General features: G+C 41.7%; 1 protein-coding gene across 1 annotated transcript in view; it reads right to left on the bottom strand.

Annotated features, from left to right (window-relative positions):
• Positions 1 to 524: 524 nt before the first annotated feature.
• Positions 525 to 20,549, bottom strand: part of ash1 (histone-lysine N-methyltransferase ash1) — a 123,804-nt gene continuing 103,779 nt past the window's right edge. Inside the window, exons 6-22 of the mRNA XM_088258898.1 lie at positions 14,366 to 20,483; positions 14,082 to 14,278; positions 13,855 to 13,993; positions 12,658 to 12,823; positions 11,236 to 11,493; positions 10,176 to 10,469; positions 9,237 to 9,504; positions 8,090 to 8,319; positions 7,901 to 8,000; positions 7,313 to 7,584; positions 5,793 to 6,059; positions 4,752 to 4,918; positions 4,111 to 4,213; positions 3,820 to 3,987; positions 2,807 to 2,968; positions 1,711 to 2,235; positions 525 to 1,639 (exon numbers count right to left, since the gene is read on the bottom strand). Coding sequence (XP_088115024.1) covers positions 2,101 to 2,235; positions 2,807 to 2,968; positions 3,820 to 3,987; positions 4,111 to 4,213; positions 4,752 to 4,918; positions 5,793 to 6,059; positions 7,313 to 7,584; positions 7,901 to 8,000; positions 8,090 to 8,319; positions 9,237 to 9,504; positions 10,176 to 10,469; positions 11,236 to 11,493; positions 12,658 to 12,823; positions 13,855 to 13,993; positions 14,082 to 14,278; positions 14,366 to 20,483 — 9,044 coding nt within the window. The 3' untranslated portion in view covers positions 525 to 1,639; positions 1,711 to 2,100. The remainder of the gene's footprint in view (positions 1,640 to 1,710; positions 2,236 to 2,806; positions 2,969 to 3,819; positions 3,988 to 4,110; positions 4,214 to 4,751; positions 4,919 to 5,792; positions 6,060 to 7,312; positions 7,585 to 7,900; positions 8,001 to 8,089; positions 8,320 to 9,236; positions 9,505 to 10,175; positions 10,470 to 11,235; positions 11,494 to 12,657; positions 12,824 to 13,854; positions 13,994 to 14,081; positions 14,279 to 14,365; positions 20,484 to 20,549) is intronic.

Raw genomic sequence — 20,549 nt, 5'->3', positions numbered from 1 at the left:
TTAAATACGCGTACAATCTGGTTTTATCAATCCAGTTTAACAATGCCCTTGCAAGACGAAACAGCTGGCACAAAAATAAATAAATAAATTCAGCAGAATCACAAATCGTGTTTTAATAACAATAGATTATGGAATTTCACAAAGTAAATATGTCTTCCCATTCAACGAATACATAATATGAATGATTATTAAATATGTACAGGTGTAAAATAACTTAAAAGTTTAAAAGATATTTCTTTTTTGATATTCCATAAAAATAATAAAATTGAGAAAAAAGACTTTTCTGATGTCAATATCTCTGGAACTGATCAGAACAAAGGTATTTTTTTTACAACTTTGTTAAATAAAACAAATACATTCATATTCAATATTGCATAATTATAAAGGCAATAATTATTAGTGTGGGTCCACTATAAAATACACATCGTAAAGTTGATGTTTTTATTATTAATTCCTCCAATATTATGACATATTTATGTAGATAAACAACATCGAAATACAACTTGAGTAAAGTTTAAAAGATGTTTCTTTTTTGACATTCCATGAAATTGGCAAAGTACACTATTCCGTTATATCTCTGGAATTTATGTAAATAAAGTTTATTTTCCAACTTTGTTAAATAAAACCAAAACCTTCATATTCGATATTACATAATTATAAAGGCAGTTAGTATTTGTGTAGGTCCACTATAATATAGACATCATAAAGTTGACGTTTTTAGTACATATTAATTCTTCCAACATTATGACATATTTATGTAGAATAATGCTACACAATAAATTGATTGCAGCGTTTTAGAGCAATCTTACAGTTTTATTATGCACTTGTTATAAATTGAATAAGTAACAACTTTTTAAAAACAAATATAAATATGTAATACATGATTGTATAATCTGTATTTGCAGCTACATACGTATTGTCATAAGAATAAATGATGATAGAACTGTGATGTCGACAATGCCAAACGACAAGGCACTCAATTTGAAACATATATTATTGGAATTAACTAAAATACTCAATAATTAAAATTGAATACTAAAAATGTACTTGCTACGAAATACATTATCGCTAGATGAAAACACCTTTAATATTACAGCAAGAATTGCGAAATGAACACAAAGGTTTAGATAGCGGAGTAAAAGCCGTTCAGTTAATATATATACATACATATAAATATTTTAAAAATACGTTATTATGTAAAATATGAAATAGCATATACATGCTGACTTGAATCGCTTGATTTTAAAAAATATATTTCTCACACTTAATAACCTGAGCTAAGCCAACAACTTCAAAAATGAGGTTAACATATACACACAGGTATTTTGCAGCACATTATAAGTATCTACAATGATTTGATGATGTTGAATAAATAATAGGATCCTTCCACGTTTTGTTATTAGTTATATAATAAGTAGCCAGTCCACTAATTCAAAGAAGATTTATCATGCTCTTTGATGTAGTTAATGACTCGTTCCAAATTAGGTACGCTTTTTTTTAATACCTTAATTGCATTATACTTTAAAATTTTAAACGTAAAGTCATAATGCGTTCCAAATTCTAACATGCAGTATCTCGGAGTTGAATGTGGAGTGATTCCTTTTTGAATAACGCCAGTAGCTTAACAATCGTACATATGCTTGAGGTATTTTTTTACGAAAATGGCGCTAATATATAAGTTATCCAATTTTATTATTATTATTATTATGCTCATGCTTTTGACAACAAGGTTTTCATGCTAAATGCGTTTCAAGATGGTTTTGTGTATATGTAACTCGATGTTCGCTAATTTTGGATTAGCTCAGTATAATTAAATGAGTGATTATCACCGTATTCTCAGACTATACTCATTAATGGCGTATTCTCTCTGATGATTAAGCAAAAACCAAAGGTTAGAAACGGATTAAAATAACCGATTTATCACCATACTATTTAAACAGCTTCTTGAAGGAATTGTGTATACAAAGATCGGAGATTCCCTCGCTAAATGTAAGGGATGAAATCACCAATCTCGATAAGGCATTCATTGCGATGATATGAAAACGTCGAGGTTGGAAGAATTAAGACGATGGCAAATCCTCAGTAGTCGGGGTAGGTAAGTCAAGAGGAGATGATCTTCTTCCTCTGGCGCCGTCCATCCAACAAATAGGACATGTCGAGGGGTTGTTTCGTCGGCATCTTGGAAAGGAGCTTCAGCAGAATGTTGTTCAGTCGGGTTTTCTGGGTGGCGCGAGTCTGGGAAATCAATTTTTAAATTATTTATCGCCACTGTAAGATAAAACTAAACCGTAAAGCATCAGCCAGGCAAATGATAAATCCAACAGACTCCCTAATGTAGATTATTTTAACATGTATACGTATGTGTAGTACAGATTGCCTGGGGATTTTTTATATTCAAATATGAATTTAAAAAAACATGAAAGTTGCCCATTAATTCATCTTCAAACCCTTATTCACACCCGGTGGGCACTGCATCATATAAATCCAGTGTTATCTTGATCGTTAACACATGTAGGAAAGGTGATCAGCCCTCCATTTTAGGTACCAGTCCTAGGTAGATATATTAGAGTAAAAATTAATTATATTTATTTGATCCCCCTCCTGGGAATCGAACCCCGGACCTCCAGTACGGTAGCCGAGCATGCTGACCATTGAACTACGGATACGGATTAAGCAATAACATATTATTATTGATATTTTTACAGAATTCCAATGTTTTATAACTCATCAAACAGTTGTTTTATGCTTTTTAACAAAATTATAACAATTGTAAGGTAAATTACATGATCATGAGGAATTTGCTCACCTTTACGATGGGTGCGTGCAGCAAGGGAGCGCCCTTGGGTTTGGGAGCCGGCAGGGCGGGGTGATGCTGCTGCAGGACCTTCTCGTTACTCTTGCCCTCCTTGGCGGGCCCTTCCGGCTTCTTGGGCCGATTCTTCAGTAGGGAGGGTGACACCTCGTGCGGCTGCGGAAACAATATTCTACTGTTTTATGCACTACTGAGGCGGGGGACATCTTTACAATTTAAACTAAAAACCATTTTGAACACATCAACTCTTTGTTCATAACAAGTATAAAAGAACATTTATATTTTAAATGTTCAAATCAACGACTGATTTTTAGAGTCTACTAAATTGTATTTCATTATTAAAAACACATAAAAATAAAATTTGTGACAATTGTTAAGGCATTTTCAAACAACTGTAGTTTGAAAATGCCATAACAAGTCGAAACAGTTGCTTAAAAATAATAAAATACAATTTAGTAGACTGTAAGAATCAGTGGTTGATTTTAATATTTAATACATAAATTAAAATGGAGTTCTACAAATCAAATGCCAAATCTATAAATAATAGAACATTATCCGACAAAAAAAAACATTCTGTATATTAAACTGGAAGGATTGGGAAGAGGCTTATATCCAGAAAAAAAGGACAGAAGGCTAGAGATGACGAAGAAGAAGTATATTAAACACATTCCTACTGTTATTTATGGCATTGAGATACAGCAACTGCTTCAAAAACAGCAAGTTACGCTTGTGCCGTATGGCAATGATATATAAATTTCTTTGTGAATCTCACAATTTATTGCAGGGTGTTGCGTGTATGCATACTAACCTCGGCACATGGCTGCAGTTGCTCAGTAATCCATAATTGGTATTTGTCATAGAAATTTTGTTGCCATTTCTATATCAGAGAGGTATCAAACACTGTGAATTAAAAGGTGTGGCCGAGTCGCTACGCTTTAAACTAAGAGGTATTTATGCGGTACTTATAGAATGAAGTTGAATTGGACTAGGAATTAAGGCGCTCTTACGGCATATGTCCGTGTGATTTTCAGTCTCTGGGGGAACATCTCGAAGGCGTATGACTTGGTGCAGACGGGGTACTTGGGTTTGGAGATCTTGGTGAAGAGTCGCGCGCACTTGTCCACGCGGAGCTCGCAGATATAGACATGCTCCTCTTTGGCTGTCAGCGGGCGGCCCTGCCAAACAATAATCAATGAAATCATATTCGATCAGTTAGGGACACATTAAAATTACAATAAATTCACTGTTATTTTATACATGCTTTCGCTAAGGTGACAAGGTTTGAATGTACAATGTACCTTGCAAAAGGTGTTGAGGTCCATGACCCAACACTGCGACATTACTAGTTCAATGGGCACCGCTTCATACAGGGGGACTCTCATCACTTCATTAGGGAAGAATCTGAAATAAAAAAAAAATTATTAATAATCCTTTATAGCGTAAGTTTTTCCGTAGTGTTACGGTTAGGATGTTTAACTACCGAGCTGATGGCACGGCAACAATCAAGATAACACTGCCAATATGATACAGAGCCCTATGCACCATCAGGAGCGGATAAGGGTAATAAATGATAAAGTTTGTATTAACAAATTTTACAATCAAAAGTTTTTCTCGTTGTTATATGTATGTATTTAGTAACATTTTATTTTTACAGCTTTTGTTAAATCAACAGTCAAAGCAAGTAAGCCGTTAATAAAACTGCACGTTGAAATGTGGCAATAGATCGAAAAGGTTCAAACCAAATGCTCAATGGAGCATTTCAAATTTAGTTCAAGGCCACATTGACCATTTTTAATTTATCATTTTTCTGCCCTAACATTGACTAGGTATGGTGGAACTATTAGACAAACTGTGATACAGTTGAACGGATAAAATTTGCTACAATATAAACTAGTTGATGATCCAACAGCTAAAACATGATGTGACATGTGTAACTTACTTCCTGGTGGGTTCGTGGTAGGTCTCGTGCGGGCGCAGGTAGTGGTGGCCGTACACGTATCTCTGTCCCGTGGCGCTGTCCTTCCAGAGCCGCTCCACTCGGAATATGTCCAGCTCCGAGACGCTGATGGACCCGATAGTCTTGTACGTGTGCTTACGTGGCTCTTCCTGCAACAACATCGTGACCTTAATCAATATGGTAGTCAAGTTGAATCGTGTAGCACTATGAACCAACTAGAGGCATTAGAAATGTGGCTACATCGTAGAATGCTACCCATGGACCAAATTGTCAGCAACGCAAATGCGCTCCAAAGAGCAAGGGCAGGGAGACAGTTGCTGACTGATATCAAGGTCCGTAAGGTGTCCTATCTGGAGCATGCGCTGAGAGGAAAGAAGTACAAACTATTGCATCTAATCATAAAAGGCAAAATAGAGGGTCGGCAAGATGTGAGCAGAAGACAGATCTCGGAATATACAAGATTGGACGGGGATCAGGACCGTCGAGGCGCTATTTAAAGCTGCTCAAGACAAGGAGAATTACTCTCAAGTGATAGTCGACTCTATACTAATGGCGTTGGCTCATTTAAGATATCAATATGGTAAAAGTTCATGCCACCTTGGTATACCCATAACTCAAAGTATATTATTATAGGTGTCTCAAGTTGAGATGAAGTATTTATGATTTTTATACAAAAGAAGATGGAAGCATTTGGTTGACTTAACACATTGTTTTCGGGAAACGCTTAAAAGCGTCTTTTACCTACTGTCGGTAGAGAGTGGGAGACGCTTATATGCATATTATTTGTTCAGCCGTTAGTATGTAATATGCATATTATTTGTTACGCGGTTAGTTATGATTAGGTTACTTGTGATTAGTAAACGACCCTAATTAGGGTCGGGGTTGATGAAAGCACCGCTCGCCACAGTGATCTTACCAAGCGTATTTTTGGAGTTGATAAATTTCACTCGATTGTTAAATTATATTTTTCCTGTAGACTAAGCCCGGATGTGATTAGTTAGACCTGAGGAAAGTGAGGCTTACCTTCTTGTTGCCCGCCGCGTCCAGTTCGCCTCCCTCCTTCTTGCCCTTTCCCTTGGAGCTCCGCTCGAGGCGCTTGGTGGGCGCGGGAGGCCGGGCGTCGCCGCCGCCCCCGCCGACGCTGCAGTCGGGGTGGCGCCCCCCGATGGGGATGTCGCGCAGCACGTACACCGTGTCGCCCTGCCGCACCTGCAGCGCCCCGCGCACCAGCGACAGGTAGAACTGGTGTCCGTCCTCCGTGTACTCGTCCAGGGCTATCTCCAGATTCACCTGGAATGGAAATCACATTGCTAAACCGCAACTCTGCGACACCTTTTATAATCTCCATAGTCTGTTCAGCCGGCCCAAGTATCGGCACTCTGTCTTAGATTTTAAGACTTTACTTATAATAATAGAATTCTTTAAGTGTCTCCAAGTCAACTGCACTGAGAGCCGGACGTCAGTTCGCGCCTGATTTTTTCAAAATGTATATAAATTAGATTTTTTCTTTGATTTTTGGAACATATACTGATTTTTTATTTATGTTTTTCACTCCTTACCTTTCAACAACTCATTTTTTTCAAAACCATATGTTTATCTTGATGAAAAATTTATTTCTTTAATACAAAAACGGTGATTTAAGAAAAGAAAAAAATCAACTACGTTAAATGTCACCTGGGTTTAAACATTGGTATTATTTATTATTTCGTCCGCCGCCGTAGTGTAATGGTCAGCACGCTCGGCTACCGTTCTGGAGGTCCCGGGTTCGATTCCCAAGGGGGGTAAAATAAATATAAGTGATTTTTTCACTGTCATATTTATTCAATATTACCCTGGACTGGTACCTGAAGCGGAGGGTTGATCACCTTTCCTTCATGTGTAAACGATCAAGATAACACTGCGTTTATATGACGCAGTGCCCTTTGCACCATTGGGGTGCGGATAAGGGTTTTATTATTATTATTATTTATTAAATTACCTAACATCCGCAGCACTACTTATCATTTCTCTACTAGAAAATTTTCATTGTGTATTCTTGGGTTTTCTCTTTTAGTTTAACGCTACTCGGCTGTCCAAACTTAAAACACAGTAAGGGACATTTTTTTTGTAGTACGTTTTTTTTGCATTTTTGGACTTTTGAAGTAGATTCTACTCGACTGTACGTCTCGAAACCAGTAGACATTAAAATCTTGGTGAGTGGTCATGTACTAGTATTATTAACATTTTTGTAAAAAAATAAATAAGTAAAAGTGACTAACCACACAGTAAATGATTTAAATATTAATAATATTGAGAATATTAGATTCTACTTAGTCCAAAAATGCAAAAAAAAACGTACTACAAAAAAATGTCCCTTACTGTGTTTTGAGTTTGGACAGCCGTACTATAATTTGCTGCAATTATATTAACATGTGAATTAAACTTCATATTATTAATAATTAAAATTTTCCATTCGACATTGGGCTATAATGGTGCTTTCTTTTGCATTCTAGAATGAGGTAATTTTTAACTATACACATGAACTATCAAAATGAATACAATACCTCTCTCGGCTGGCAACGATGGCAATAGTAAGGCTCGCCGACATCGGTCACAGCCATGCATCGAGCGTGCTGCCAGACTCCACAACCCTTCAGCGGCTTGGCGCTGGAGTCAGTCGCGTCACCCTTGCCATTCTTCGTGGTGTCAGAATCCGGTTTGGGAGTGGCGGGTGAAGGCAGGGACGGAGTCGAGTGTTGCTGGTCAGATTCACCACCGCACTGCACCATCAGGCCTTCCTCGCCGTGTAGGCCACAGACGCACATTATGACTTCCTCTGTAAGGACACAATAAATCCAATAAATAATGTTGTAATGGGCAGTGTGTTGTGTGACAAGCCTGTATTGGGCATAGTGTACCATGTGCCAAGACTTTATGGGCATAGTGTCCCATGTGCCAAGCCTATGTTGCGCATAGTGTACCATGTGCCAAGCCTGTATTGGGCATAGTGTACCATGTGCCAAGCCTATGTTGCGCATAGTGCACCATGTGCCAAGCCTGTATTTTGCATAGTGTACCATGTGCCAAGCCTGCATTGGCCAACAGGTAACATGACAAGTGTGCGGATAGTATAAATTAGTGGGATAACTAACCTTGCTTTCGCTTCTGCAGGAAGCCTTGAGGTAATGACTCGTCAGGTCCTAAGACGGAAGTGAGTTGTTCTGCAAAGTCCAGCTTTGCATTATTGTATACCTGCAATGAACAAAGAACGTCAGCTTTGTATTTAACGTGTATAGAAATTTATTCTTAAATGAGAAAATGTTGTTTTATAGATTTGTTACCTTTCGAAGCTGCAGAGCGACCATTCCGAGGTTGGAAGTGCGCCCGAATGTTTTGGTCACGGATGCAAACAGAGTGTTGAAGTGAGAATCCAAGAGGGCAACGTTCTTGTAATGCCCCGTCTCTATATTCTGCTGTATGGTGGAGAGGTCGGAAGGCATTCCGGATTGTTCGCTACTCCGTGCCGACTTTCTCCTCAATAGCGGCGTGCATATGATCTCATTCTTATCATCTGGAATAGAACAATTGAAAATCAATAAATTTGTATAACTAACTAAATCCGGCAGTACCAAAAGGAAGAATTTTGGTGGTTATTAGCATTTACTGCAAGTGAGATCCGGTCAGTTATAAGTACACGCGCATTAGTTGATCTGTATACATTGGGTCGAGTGATCAATATGTCAGTCAGATTGGCATCGTCAGCCAAAAACTAGGATGTTAAATGGAACATTCCTAGCAATATTTAGTAAATCACTGAACCAGTGAATCAATGATCCAAAGACAAAATCAACGCAAGATTTGTCCATTGGATTGGATTAATGGCTCTACATATCTTTTTGGAGCAGCGTTCAGGAGCAAGATTTATTTTATATATTTTATCGACGGACTTTAGTCCGGTACTCAATCAGTACTGATCATTCAAAAACGACCATTATCTGTTCAATATCACAATATTTTAAGGTGTAATTCTTGTGACACAATCAATATGCAAAAACAGTCTGTTTTTTTTTAAACAAAAAAGGACCCGGAACCCACTTTATGACAACCTTTTTACTAAAAAAAATAATATTCAAACATCATTTAAATATTCATTACAATACCATATTATATCATGTTGACGAATTATATGAATATAGAGTGTAATTACGTAAGCGCAAATATTGTTTCGCCTAATTGATTTTCGAAATCAAAAAAAAAAATATCCCTGAAAAAAGGTGCCAGTTCCACCGTGTTAAATGGAAAGAAAGCCCTGTGTAACAATATGCCTGTATTGTAAAAAGCGATAATTGTATATGTTACATAAACACTTTCCTGAAATGTATTAATTAATTTAATTAATCAATTAAATTATTATTATTTAAATATCATGACGAATATTATAAAACTATTGTTCCGAACATTAGTGAGAAATTGGGGTTTGGTTTGGACCTTTGGCGTTGACCACTTGGTTGTAGAGCTCCCGGAAGAGGTTGGCGAGGCGCGCCTGCTTGCTGAGCTCGGGGTTGTCCTCGGCCTGCGCGAGGCGGCGCGTCTTGATGTTGCGCGGCGCCCGCAGCGCGTGCAGGCGCGTCAGGAACACGCTGGGCCCCGCCGCCGGCAGCCCCAGCAGCGCGCCCGGCAGCAGCGCGCCCGGCGCCAGCAGGCCGGGCGAGGACAGCGCCGGGTGCGACAGGATCTTCTCCCGCACGCGACGCACCTGCCACATTAGTATCGTACGTCGTTAGGTGGGGAAGACAACAAAGAAGACAATGGTATGTGAGGAGAATGGAACCATCCACATTGCGCCCAACCCCGAGGTAGTCTCCCGGGCAGACCACCAACCACCATTTACATGTATTTATAAGAACTGTCTTTTTTTATGTCTTTTATTTTGTAGTAGGGTTTTTTTGCATTTTTGGACTAAGTAGAATCTACTAAGTGGCATTTATATGCAAAACTGTATCAGAAGAAACATATCACGTAAATCTATATCAGTGGTTCTTAACTTGGGTTCGATCGAACCCCAGGGGCTCGGTGGAGGTCAAAATACACACCCGACTCACTGTAAGATATTATGAAAAATGATACGATCTATGATATATGTATTCATTTATCCAAAAGATCTAGTGTATTGTTTGAAAGGAATATATCAATCTAGCAATAAAAATAATACAAGTGCTCAGACGCTAAAACAATCCGCATCGTTCATTTTTTTACTGGGATGGGACTTCATATAATTTATAACAAATATACTAGATCTATTGTCATAGCATATCACAACATTGATTTTGATGTGTTTTTTCAAACAATAAAATTCAACTTAGTAGACTCAAAAAATAAGTGGTTGATTTAACATTGAAGATACCTTATCATAGTCATAGTACATACCTTGTCAAGGTTCCTGTGCAGGAAGCAGTGTCTGTCCTTGACGATGAGCCTCTCCCGGTTGGTGAGCGGCTTGACCTGCGGCTCGGCCTGCACCTCGCGCAACAGGTCGCGCTCGGGCGCCGGGCTGGGCGCGGGCTGGGCGCGCACGGCCCGCGCTGCCTTGCGCGGCCGCCCCACGCGCCCCCACGGCGTGGGGGCGGGGGAAGGCGCCGCCGCGCGCACAGGCACCCGCGCCACGCGCTGCCACTTGCCGCCGATCACGCCGCGGCAGTTGTCCGAGTTGCACTTGCACGGCTGGGAGGACAAATTTTATTCCAATCAAAATCAATAAAGAATGACCGGCATTGGCTAACGGAAAGGGAGTTGTGTGCCACACACATTTTTGATGAATCGGAACAAATGGACGGAACTTGGTTGGGAAGTTTTGATGCATCCACCGTATAGCCTTTATCTTGCACCGTCTGATTACTATTTATTTCGGTCACTCCAAAACTCTCGTGGTGGTAAAAAATTGTCCGACTTAAGCGCCGTTGCAAAACACTTGGGCAAATTTTTCGATGATAAACCACAGAAGTTCTACACTGATGGAATTATGAAGCTACTCGAAAAATAGCAAAAGGTCAATTTGTACTAGATTAAAATTTATTTTTAAGAAGAATTTTTTTGTTAAAAAATGTACTAACAAACTGCAAAACTTTTTGTATGATCCAATATTTAGTTACTACTAAAACATTAGTGACTTAAACAATTTTAAATATTTGTGCTGCACCCTGGTTTTGTATAGTACAACTATTTGGAATGCTCAAGCAGTTAAATTTGTAAAACAAGTAATTATTTGAACAATTTGGGGGAATTGGGAAATTATGTGTTTTTGAGAACCCACATTAAGGATCGTTTTTTAAATTATTTATAAACAGATGTCAATAAAAGAGCATTCTGTAGAAATTGTGACAAGACGATAGAATATATAAATATATAATATTGTATACTATCCATGGAAATCCCACAGTTTTGTGGATATCGGCACATCTGTCAGCGTGATAAAGGTGTTGAAGCTCACCTGTCCTTCGGCGGGGTTGAAGAGCGAGAAGTTGTAGTCGTAGGTGAGCTCCTCCCCGGGCCGGATGTCGCGCAGCGCAAAGAGCGCCATGCGGAAGAGCCCGTTGACGGACCACTTCTGCATCTCGCAGTTGGGCCGGCAGGAGTGGTTCACGAAGCGGCCCTCCCCGCCCATGCGGTGCCCGTCGATCACCAGCCCCCCGTCCAGGTGCAGGCAGTAGTGGTGCGTGTCCTTCACGTAGCGCGTGGCCATGCGGTCCTGCGAGAAGGCAACACGTCTCATTATCGTCACACCCATCTCATCCGGGTACTAGAAGAAGACCCCTCTGATCTGTAGCATTGGCATGCTCTTATCCACGTCATCGAAATAAATACAACTCGGAAATAAATTTCCTTGATTTGATAATTATGAACATATAGTTAAGACCTTAAAAAAGAGATTGATATATACATAATATGTATTCATATAACTAAACCGAAGATTTCCGAGCAGACCCGACTCTGAAGTGAGAGAGCTGAAAAGCCGCAAGAACTGCTTGGGTCGTTGACGCGAACAGAAGTTTTATTTAGATCTTAACTTTACTTCTTTTACTATAACTATTGTAAATTATTTGTCATTATTTGATTCCAGTATTTTGTATAGAATCGCATTTATTTCAATAAAGGAACCAACTGTAAGTACATCATTTTGTTTTCTTTCTGTGCACTACTCCCTTACATTAACAAACACGATCACCAACACGTGATCACACAACGCAGCAACACGCCGCTCCCAAAATAGCTGTTCCCGAAACCAATGGCTATAAAAGCTAACAAACAGCTATAAAAGCATTAACTATGTAACTTTTCTGACTTTGAAATGAGGCCGGCGCAGAAGGTGAAAATACCTCTCCCGTCTGAAGTGTGTTAACTTGATTATTGATTACACAAAGGGGACAAGGTGTTCAGTCCTCTGCTTATCAGTTGCAGTCTGCAGTATCAGCTCAGGGAATACTAAGAGATCGACTCATCTCAAGAATTATAGATGGCAGTGTACATACTTTGTTACGAATACAAAGTAATGAATGGTAACAATTTTAGCCTAACTGGCTAGGCTATGTACTTTGAAAGTCAATCGATGTCTTTTTAAACTTGTAAACGGGTATTCAGTTTTCCGAATCTAGGAAATGCAGTGCTGATAATTAGGGCGATTCTCATTTCAATTGGGAGTTAAGAATTTGGAAAGAAAAAAAAGCATCATTCAGACAAACTGTCGACAGTTGCCCACTGCTGCAATCTCCAACTGTCATAATGGATGTATACACATGACGAACAAAACGCCTGTAGAAATTGTATGCGCCGCTTTTAATAGATAGTTTGAACCAGGCTCAAAGAAGCCGGCATTATTCTTGCTGAGCAATAATGGAAAATAGCGATGACATACCTTGAACTCCTTGTCAGAAACGACTTCCCCGACGTATTCCAGAATGAAGGTGCCGTTAGCGATGGGCTGCTTAGTGCGGATCCCCCATCCCTTGTTCTCGGTCATGAATTTGTCCAGAGCGGGCGCTCCTTCGTGGCGCTGGATGCGTTGATTCTTGCACAAGTCCCTAAAGAACATACAAATATAATTGTCGCAGGAAGATGTACTCGAGTATTGAAAAAATATCCTTATATAAGGAATAAATGTATCATTTCTTAGCAAAGGTGGTGGAAGCATGGCCATGTTGCTAATTATTATTACAATTAATTTCTTTCACTTGCAACACCGACGCCAGATTAGAGGTGTGCATATTCATTTTTATCTGATAAGTTAAGCATGGAACTGTTTTAATTTATACATAACTAAAAGTGCATTTAACTTCAAATTCCTACTTGTCATATATCACACTCCATGTAACAGACAGTTTGGTTTGGCTTGGAACGTTTGTCCACTACACGGAATTACACGGAATTTTACCGTCTGGCAAGTCCGTTAGCGTTTTAAAACGATGATTGGCTTGTGCTTTTGTCCATCTTTTTTCGGATCGGAGCTCTTGATCGGTGCGTGAACAGTTGCGCGTAAATTGGATCACGCTAAACTGTCGTGGTCGCTTTCATTTTTCAAAACCGGACTGCCGGACTGTAAAATTCCGGGTAGTGGACAAGCGTCCTTAGGATACAAAAGATTTTTTTTTTTTAATAAAGACACTGTTAAATATCAAAAATAATTAGTAATAATAACCTTGAATTGAAATGGCTGGCAAAATTATTAAGGAGAACCACTATTTATTCAGTCAAAAATAATATGCCAAGTGACTGATTGATTGATAACTATGCATTGTTGACAACAGAAATACTAGCAACGTTGTAATAAAACATGCCATATCCCTGGTCGGGTTATAAATTATTTTCCTGCTGGTTGAAAAGCAGTAAAAAATCGTACATCTATACTAAAGTTACATATATAAAATGTCTAATATCCAGCTAATCAATCAGACTGGGTTTGCGAAATAATTACCCCAAACCTCTACACACACTAAACATAGAAAAAATGGAAAAAAATTATTTCTATTTTAGATCGATGCAGCCTTTAGTCACATTCGAGGCAAAATTATTTAATCAATCAGAAAAAAATTGGATGTTTATTTAGCAAACTCACATGCAAGGACAGAGTTGAGGAGAGCATTCCGCGTACACCATCCTATTGATGCAGTCGTCTTGGCACTCGGTGGACGGCTTGCAGTTGCAGGCCTGACTCTCGCACCCGTCGGGAGTCGGCTTCACGTCGAAGTACACATCTGGAAAGGAGGAATCACGGTGCAATAGCCAATTTTCTCCCGGATTGAATATAGAGGGCAATATAGAGGGTTGCGACGGTTAACTTACTAGTTCTTATTTTGCGATAGTTCCAGGAAGGAACGGGCTGATTGTACTGGTGCTGCCACCAGATATCGTACGGCAGCGTGAAGTGTATCTTTCTCTGTCTGACCCAGCGCTCGCAGTACGGGGGAGGGGGTAACACTCCGTTGGGGAAATCTGTCGAGTTGTAGTTGTTCTTCGACTTGTGCTCCACTGGCTTGGGGCTAAAATAAAATAATGCAAAAATCAGTCAGCGAAACGACTCGCTAAGTATTCTTTCCGAGTATTATAAAACAAGAAAATAGACTTACTCGTTGTCTTTATAGTAGTCCGAGAATAGCCCGGCCACCAGGTATTTCTTCTTCATTTTCTGATTGCGTTTGTTGGACTTCTCCCTCTCGCTTCTGTAGCCCCTTTCCACGCTGCTGGCGGGACTGTCGTCTCTCGAGGACACGATACGTTTCTTGCTGATGATATTCTTCGAGAAAACGTCGATGCTCTTTTCGAAATCAATCTCTTTCTCTTGAAGCGGCAACGGGTCATTCTCCAGGCAATTCTCTTGCATGTTTTGAATGGTCTCGGCGGAGGTGTCCCTCGACTTGGGAGATCTTTTGATGGTTTTGACAGGTTCTAAAGAGCTATCTCGGGAGCTGGGGGTCATGTCTCGCAATCTCTTCACCGTGTTGCAACTTCTCGACTTCCTTCGGTGATCTATTCTTCTCACGCTGCAAGTTTCCGCTGCGGAATCGACTCGATCGTCGGTACTGTCTTTCGAAATTTTCCCGATACTGTCAGTTTTAGATTGATCGGGAATAGTTCTCTCTTTTGATTTGAGTTTTTTACTCGCAGATTTGGGCATCACTAACGGCAGATCATCCGCGTCTATGACACTCGGGACGGGTGCCTCGTTGCTTCTCGTATTCCTTTTGCAGGTCAAGGAACCGGATTTGGTCTTGGAAGTTCGTCCAGTTTGCGCTCGTTTAGATGTCGCGACACTGTCCAAACTATCGCACGGAGATATATCGCGGATTTTCCTTTTAAGGCGGTCATTTTTAACTTCCAGTCTGCTGTTAGGCCGTTCCGACTTGAAATTTAATAAACTGAGCGGAATGCTGTCTTCCGGATCATTCAACAGCAGGCTGGAGGAAATCGGAGGTATACTATCAGTCTCACTTAGAATCTCCCATTTTGCCACAGAATCTAATTCTGAATTTGTCGCTACGTTAGTTTTGGAACTACCACTAGCCGAGACAGTTTCGATGGCAGCCTCCGAGTTGTTTGCAAGAATCGGCGACTTGTTGATGAAGGACGTGTTATTATTTTCGACGGCGATTTTACCTTGGAGCCGCTCCAGAGCAATGACGGATACTCTGCCTTGCTTGGGACAGTCCTCTTTATTCAAAACGACTTTCAATTCACCTTGCTTTTTTCTCGTCGTCCTCTCGAGGAAGCTATTGGTGGCCTCCCCGACTTTAGGTACTCTTTCGAAGGCTGAGCTAGTTTTGATAGTTTCCGTTGCGGACTCTGCGCAAGTGTCCGTAACAGTTTCGTCACTGGCGGGTGTAGGAATGCTGAGCTTTTTTCTCTTCTTTTTGACACTAGGGAAGCCCGTCCTGTTGATAGTTTTCCTACGTTTAGCTCTTTTCTTCAGAGGCATGGATGAGTCGGCCAGTTTTGCGCTCGATACATTTTCAACATTTTTGACAGCTACATTTTCAATTTCAGATACGGGTTTCGGCGTCTCCGCTTTGGATACATCGGGCACTTTTTCTACCGGAATCTTAGTTTGCAATACTCTTGGTGTCAATTTGAGCTTGCTTTCTTTCAATATGTTAGACGCGACCTTTTTCTTTTTGTTGTCGGCTTGACTGGCAACATCGGACGGCTTCGCTTCAGACTCGCTAGAGTGATTTCTTTTGGAGTGCCTGAGGTTATGACCGCTTTCTAAAATTTTATCCGATATGACCGCCGCTATAGACTCGACCTTTTTACTTTTGTGTGAAATTTCCGAAGATATATGAGGAGGAAGAGACAGCGAAGGTATTTGGCGTTCCCCTTCCAAGTTTAATTTAGTAATTTTTCCCGAAGTCTTGTTATCGGATTGTTTATTAGAAAACTTAGTGGTTTTTATGTTTTCCACGGACATGTTGTTGATCGAAATGGATGACTTAGGAATCTGAAGTTCGATATCGACGGAAGGTTCAAATATGCCGGTCGGCTTATCGACATTTACGACGACGGTTTCTTCTATAAGAATGTCCGTACCTTTGGGCAGTTTTTTAGCTTCTGCGGGTAATTTTAGCTTTGATATCGGCGACTTGATCACTGTCGCTCTCGTGCTGATGGAACTAAAGTTGTCTTTGTAAAACCTCGATGGTTCGGGGCACTTCTCGTTAGAATCGCTCGAACTGTTCCCCGACTTATTTCTTTCCATTATGCGAGACTCGATGGATTTCCTCAAATTGTTGCTCATCAGCGTGTCCAAAACTTTGGTGGCAGAACTGGGATTAATTTTAGACACCAAATTACTGGTTAAACCTTCCAGCCTGTTCTTCTTTCGGGTGATTATTTCAGATTTTGGAGTTGCTGAGCCAATTTTGGTTCGCGAGGAGTGTGTTTTCTGAGTTTCCGGTGAAATATCATCATTCTTGGAATCATCGCTCGTATTGAGAGAACTACTGTCGTCGTGATGTCTGCTACTAGATATATCCGAATGCTTATTGGAGGTTTCCGAATGATTTTTATCAATGAATAAAGCTTTATCTTCCGAAAGCTTCTTGGATAAGCTTTGAACGACAAGATCGAGGCTGGAATTGGCTAACCGATCGGCTTCCAAACGATGCCGCTTCTTGGGAGTGACAATAGGAGGAGAGTTCTTGGTACCGACGGAACTCGCGGTCGGAGGAGAGACCGATGTACTATTATTGGCGGTATTTCTGTGATCGGACTTTACGACTCCTACTTTATTCGCATCCTGTTTAATCTCTTTACTTAATAACTCGCTGTCTTTCGTTTTGGGCAAACATTTTTCCAAGTCGTGGACCATCTTATTGAAAGCCTTTAATTTTTCCGAAGTCTCGTAGATCTTTTTGGAGAATTCCGAATGTTCGCCAGTAGGTTTCTTAATGTTCAAATCATCATCGGTGCACGTAGAAGCCGGCGATATTCTGCTGTTGCAACTATCCCCATTCTCATCAATGTCCAGCAATAAAGGGCTCGTGACGGAAGCGGAAGATCCTTTTCCAGATTCGTGATGACTAGCGCTCGCGCAACTTTCCGCTCCTTTGCCGAGGACAAAATCTTTCTTGGCTTTGGAATCGCTAGTCCCGGTGGTTTTTGTACCCGCTTTTGCTGTCGGGATAGATTTTTCTTTAACGGCCGCATTGTCGTCCTTAAGATCACCGAGGCAATTAGATTCGGTACACAGAAAAGCGTCGGCATTTTTTGAGTTCTCGGCTTTTAAATCGTCTACAAACTCCGTAGCTACCAAGCTGAGGCTGAGGGTATTATTTGTGGAAGAGTTAATATGATAATGCCTTTTCTTCAAAGGCAGCTTGTGTTCGTTGGTGCTCGTATCCTTATCCTTGCCGCCCTTGGTTTGAGATTCTTGCAGCTGTTTCTTGTGGCGCCGCTTGGAGACGGGCGTCGGGACTTCGGGGTTGTCCAGCCCCTTTCGTTTCTTGGAAGTACGTTTAACGCATTTTAATATATTTTCAGGTACAACTTTATCACTCGAATTCTTAGCCGATTGCTGGGAAACTATTTTGGGGGCCGAATGACACATTTTGACAAAGTGATTGATCAGATTTTCCATCTCTTGACAAAATTTAATATCCACAACACCGGACAAGGATTTGTTACAGGTATCTCTGCTCCGCGACGCCGATCGGGATCGCCTCTGCTTTTTGAGTTTCTTTAATTTGTGACGGTGATGCCTCGAGTCTACGCTGCTTCTGCTCGACATCCTGGACAACCTCCCGCTGGACTTCATCACGTGCGACTTGGCGGGCGAAATGAGTAGGTGATTTTTCTGCTTCTTCCAGTGAGAGGAAGTCTTCTTTTGAGGCTTTTTGAGATTCAAAAATACATTTTTCGACAGAGATTTGTTGGGGACATAAGCGCTTTGGGATTTTTGGAACAAATCGATAATAGGCAGAGGGGATTTCTCTTTCTTGAACACGGGGTAAACAGTTTCCGATAACTTTTGCGATTTCCTTACCTTCGGGGACATGTTGCGACACGATTGTTTCAAGGTGTTATTGTTATTAGATATATCCCTCCCCATCAGCGATAACGAGCTTGTTTTAAATAACCCGTCGCTTCTAGTAGTAGAAATGGGGGGACACGCAAACTTATGGGTGAAGGAAGAAAACGGGGAACCGAAATACTGCTTATTGGGCTTGGCGAGACCGAGTCTGTTTGTACTGTTGAACATATTACTGTGGTTAAATAAATTAGAAGAAAACCTAGATCCCAGATTGCTAAACACCGGAGCCGCCGCGAACAAGTCCACGTTACTTTGGGGAGGGAAGAGTCCCGGGTTGAGTCGACTAGTAGCCCCGAACGTCAACTTGGACGCGGCCAGGGTAGATTCTCTGCTGCTCGTGAACTTTAAAGGTAAGTGAGATTTCTGCAAGTTGCATTCCGAATCCGAGTCACTCGTGCTGTGTCCCAGAGTCAAGCAACTGAACGTTTTATTAGCGAGAAGCAATATCTCTTGATCGGAAACAAAATATTTTTGGTTTTTGTAATAGCTTCTGTCTCTGACGGATCTCGACTTCTTTAATTTTCTCATTTTCCTTCTCAAGTTTCTGACGCTGTGATCGCTTTTGTATCCCGACTTGTCACTCTTGTAACCGGATTTATGATCGCTTTTGTACCCCGACTTGCAGCAGTGATCGGTTTTATAACCGGATTTGAAACCGTAATCACTTTTGTACCCCGATTCGATAAGTCTGCTGCAACTCTTGTACGCCTTGATCTCGTGGTCGCTCTTGTAGCCGGAAAGGATATCTCTGTACTTGGGATTGAGGTCTATTTCTCTCCAAGTAGGATCGAGCGGTTCGTCGGCTTGGGTTTCGTGGTCGCTCTGATTGTCCCTCCAGTTGCCCGGACTCTTCCCGCTCTTCTTGGGCATCGCGGCCAGCTTGTTCAAGTCTTTCCTCTTGGCGTACACCTCGGAGAGCACGTTCCTGGTCGGGCCGATATCTTCGTCGCTGTCTCCCGAGTCGAGGACGGGTTTGTTCTTGGGGGGCCGGCCGGGCCCTTTCTTGACGGCGTTCGCCTTATTCTGGGGGGGTCGACCGACTTTTCTACGAGGGGGATAGAGTACTCTATCGGTGGCGTACAACATTCTATCTAATGCGGCGATGTCTAATTTGTTTTCGTTCCTTTTCCGATCGACTTTCATCGCGTCTAGTTTAGGTACCGGCGAAGGGGTTTCTACTTTGGGATATCTTCTTTCCGCGTGGTTCGTTATATTTTTTCTTCTGACGCTCGCTTCGCTGGATAAAGATCTGTCCCTGTCTGTGTTGATTCTGCATTTCGACTTAGATCGGCTTCCTCGTTTTTCGATCGGACTATTTTTGAGGGGAGATTTGTTTTTATTCGCTTTATGAGAGCTCTCGTCCGACTCGACTCTTCTAGGAGGGGAATGCGCCGGAGAGTTGTGATTGGACAGAATCCCAGAGTCGGGAGAAACGTTGGGAGGATCATTATCGTGACAGAATTCGTTAACGACCATGTTGTTAACTTCGCTGAGATCGTGAATAGGCGTCTTGGCATTGGCGTTAGTATCATCCTTGACTTTCCGAGGTCGCCCGCGCTTGCGCTTCACGTCCATGAAGCTATTTTTACTTTCGCCGTCTCGAGATTCCTCAAAATTTGTACAATTACTATCGGCCTTCGGTCTGTTGCTCATGAAACAGGACGAGTTTAAAGCGTCCTCTCGGGTATGTCCTACGCTCCTGGATTCCGTGTCGCCGCTAGAACTGGCGATGTCCAGAGGGATGAAGTGGGCGTTGTCCACGCAGTCGTCCAGGCAGGGCGGGTCGGGGATGGACAACTGGACGCCGTCCGATACGGAGGTGATTTCCTCCAGATCTTTGTTGATCTGGGTCAGTTCTTCAGTCTGTTGGGGGCTCAGGTGCTGGTTGCCGATGGCCAGGAAGTTCTGAGACATGCCGGGGATGGGGCAGGCCAGCACGTCGGGGAGGGCGATCTTGTCCATGGAGGCCATGGAGGGCGTGTGGCTGAGGAGCTGCGTCTGCGCCACAAACTGCTGCAGCAGGCTGGAGGCGTAGTGGGGTGCGGCGGGGCTGGAGGGGCGGCGGGAGGGGCTCTCCGCGTCCGAGCTGGAGCTGTCCCCGGCCCGGCGGATGGCGGCGCTCACAAGCTGGGGCGGAAGCTCCATCTCACTGCTCGACCCGTCTGTCAACAAGAATGACGCGTGAGTATTTGATGTACACCTCGGGCCCTACCGAGCCGAGGCGAGAG

The sequence above is a fragment of the Brachycentrus maculatus genome, unplaced genomic scaffold, assembly GCF_059751285.1.
Source record: "Brachycentrus maculatus isolate JH-2025_06_01 unplaced genomic scaffold, ASM5975128v1 h1tg000105l, whole genome shotgun sequence".
In the NCBI taxonomy this organism is placed as follows: domain Eukaryota; kingdom Metazoa; phylum Arthropoda; class Insecta; order Trichoptera; family Brachycentridae; genus Brachycentrus; species Brachycentrus maculatus.
Note: the sequence above shows the minus strand (reverse complement) of the source record. Positions and strands in the feature narration are given on the sequence as shown.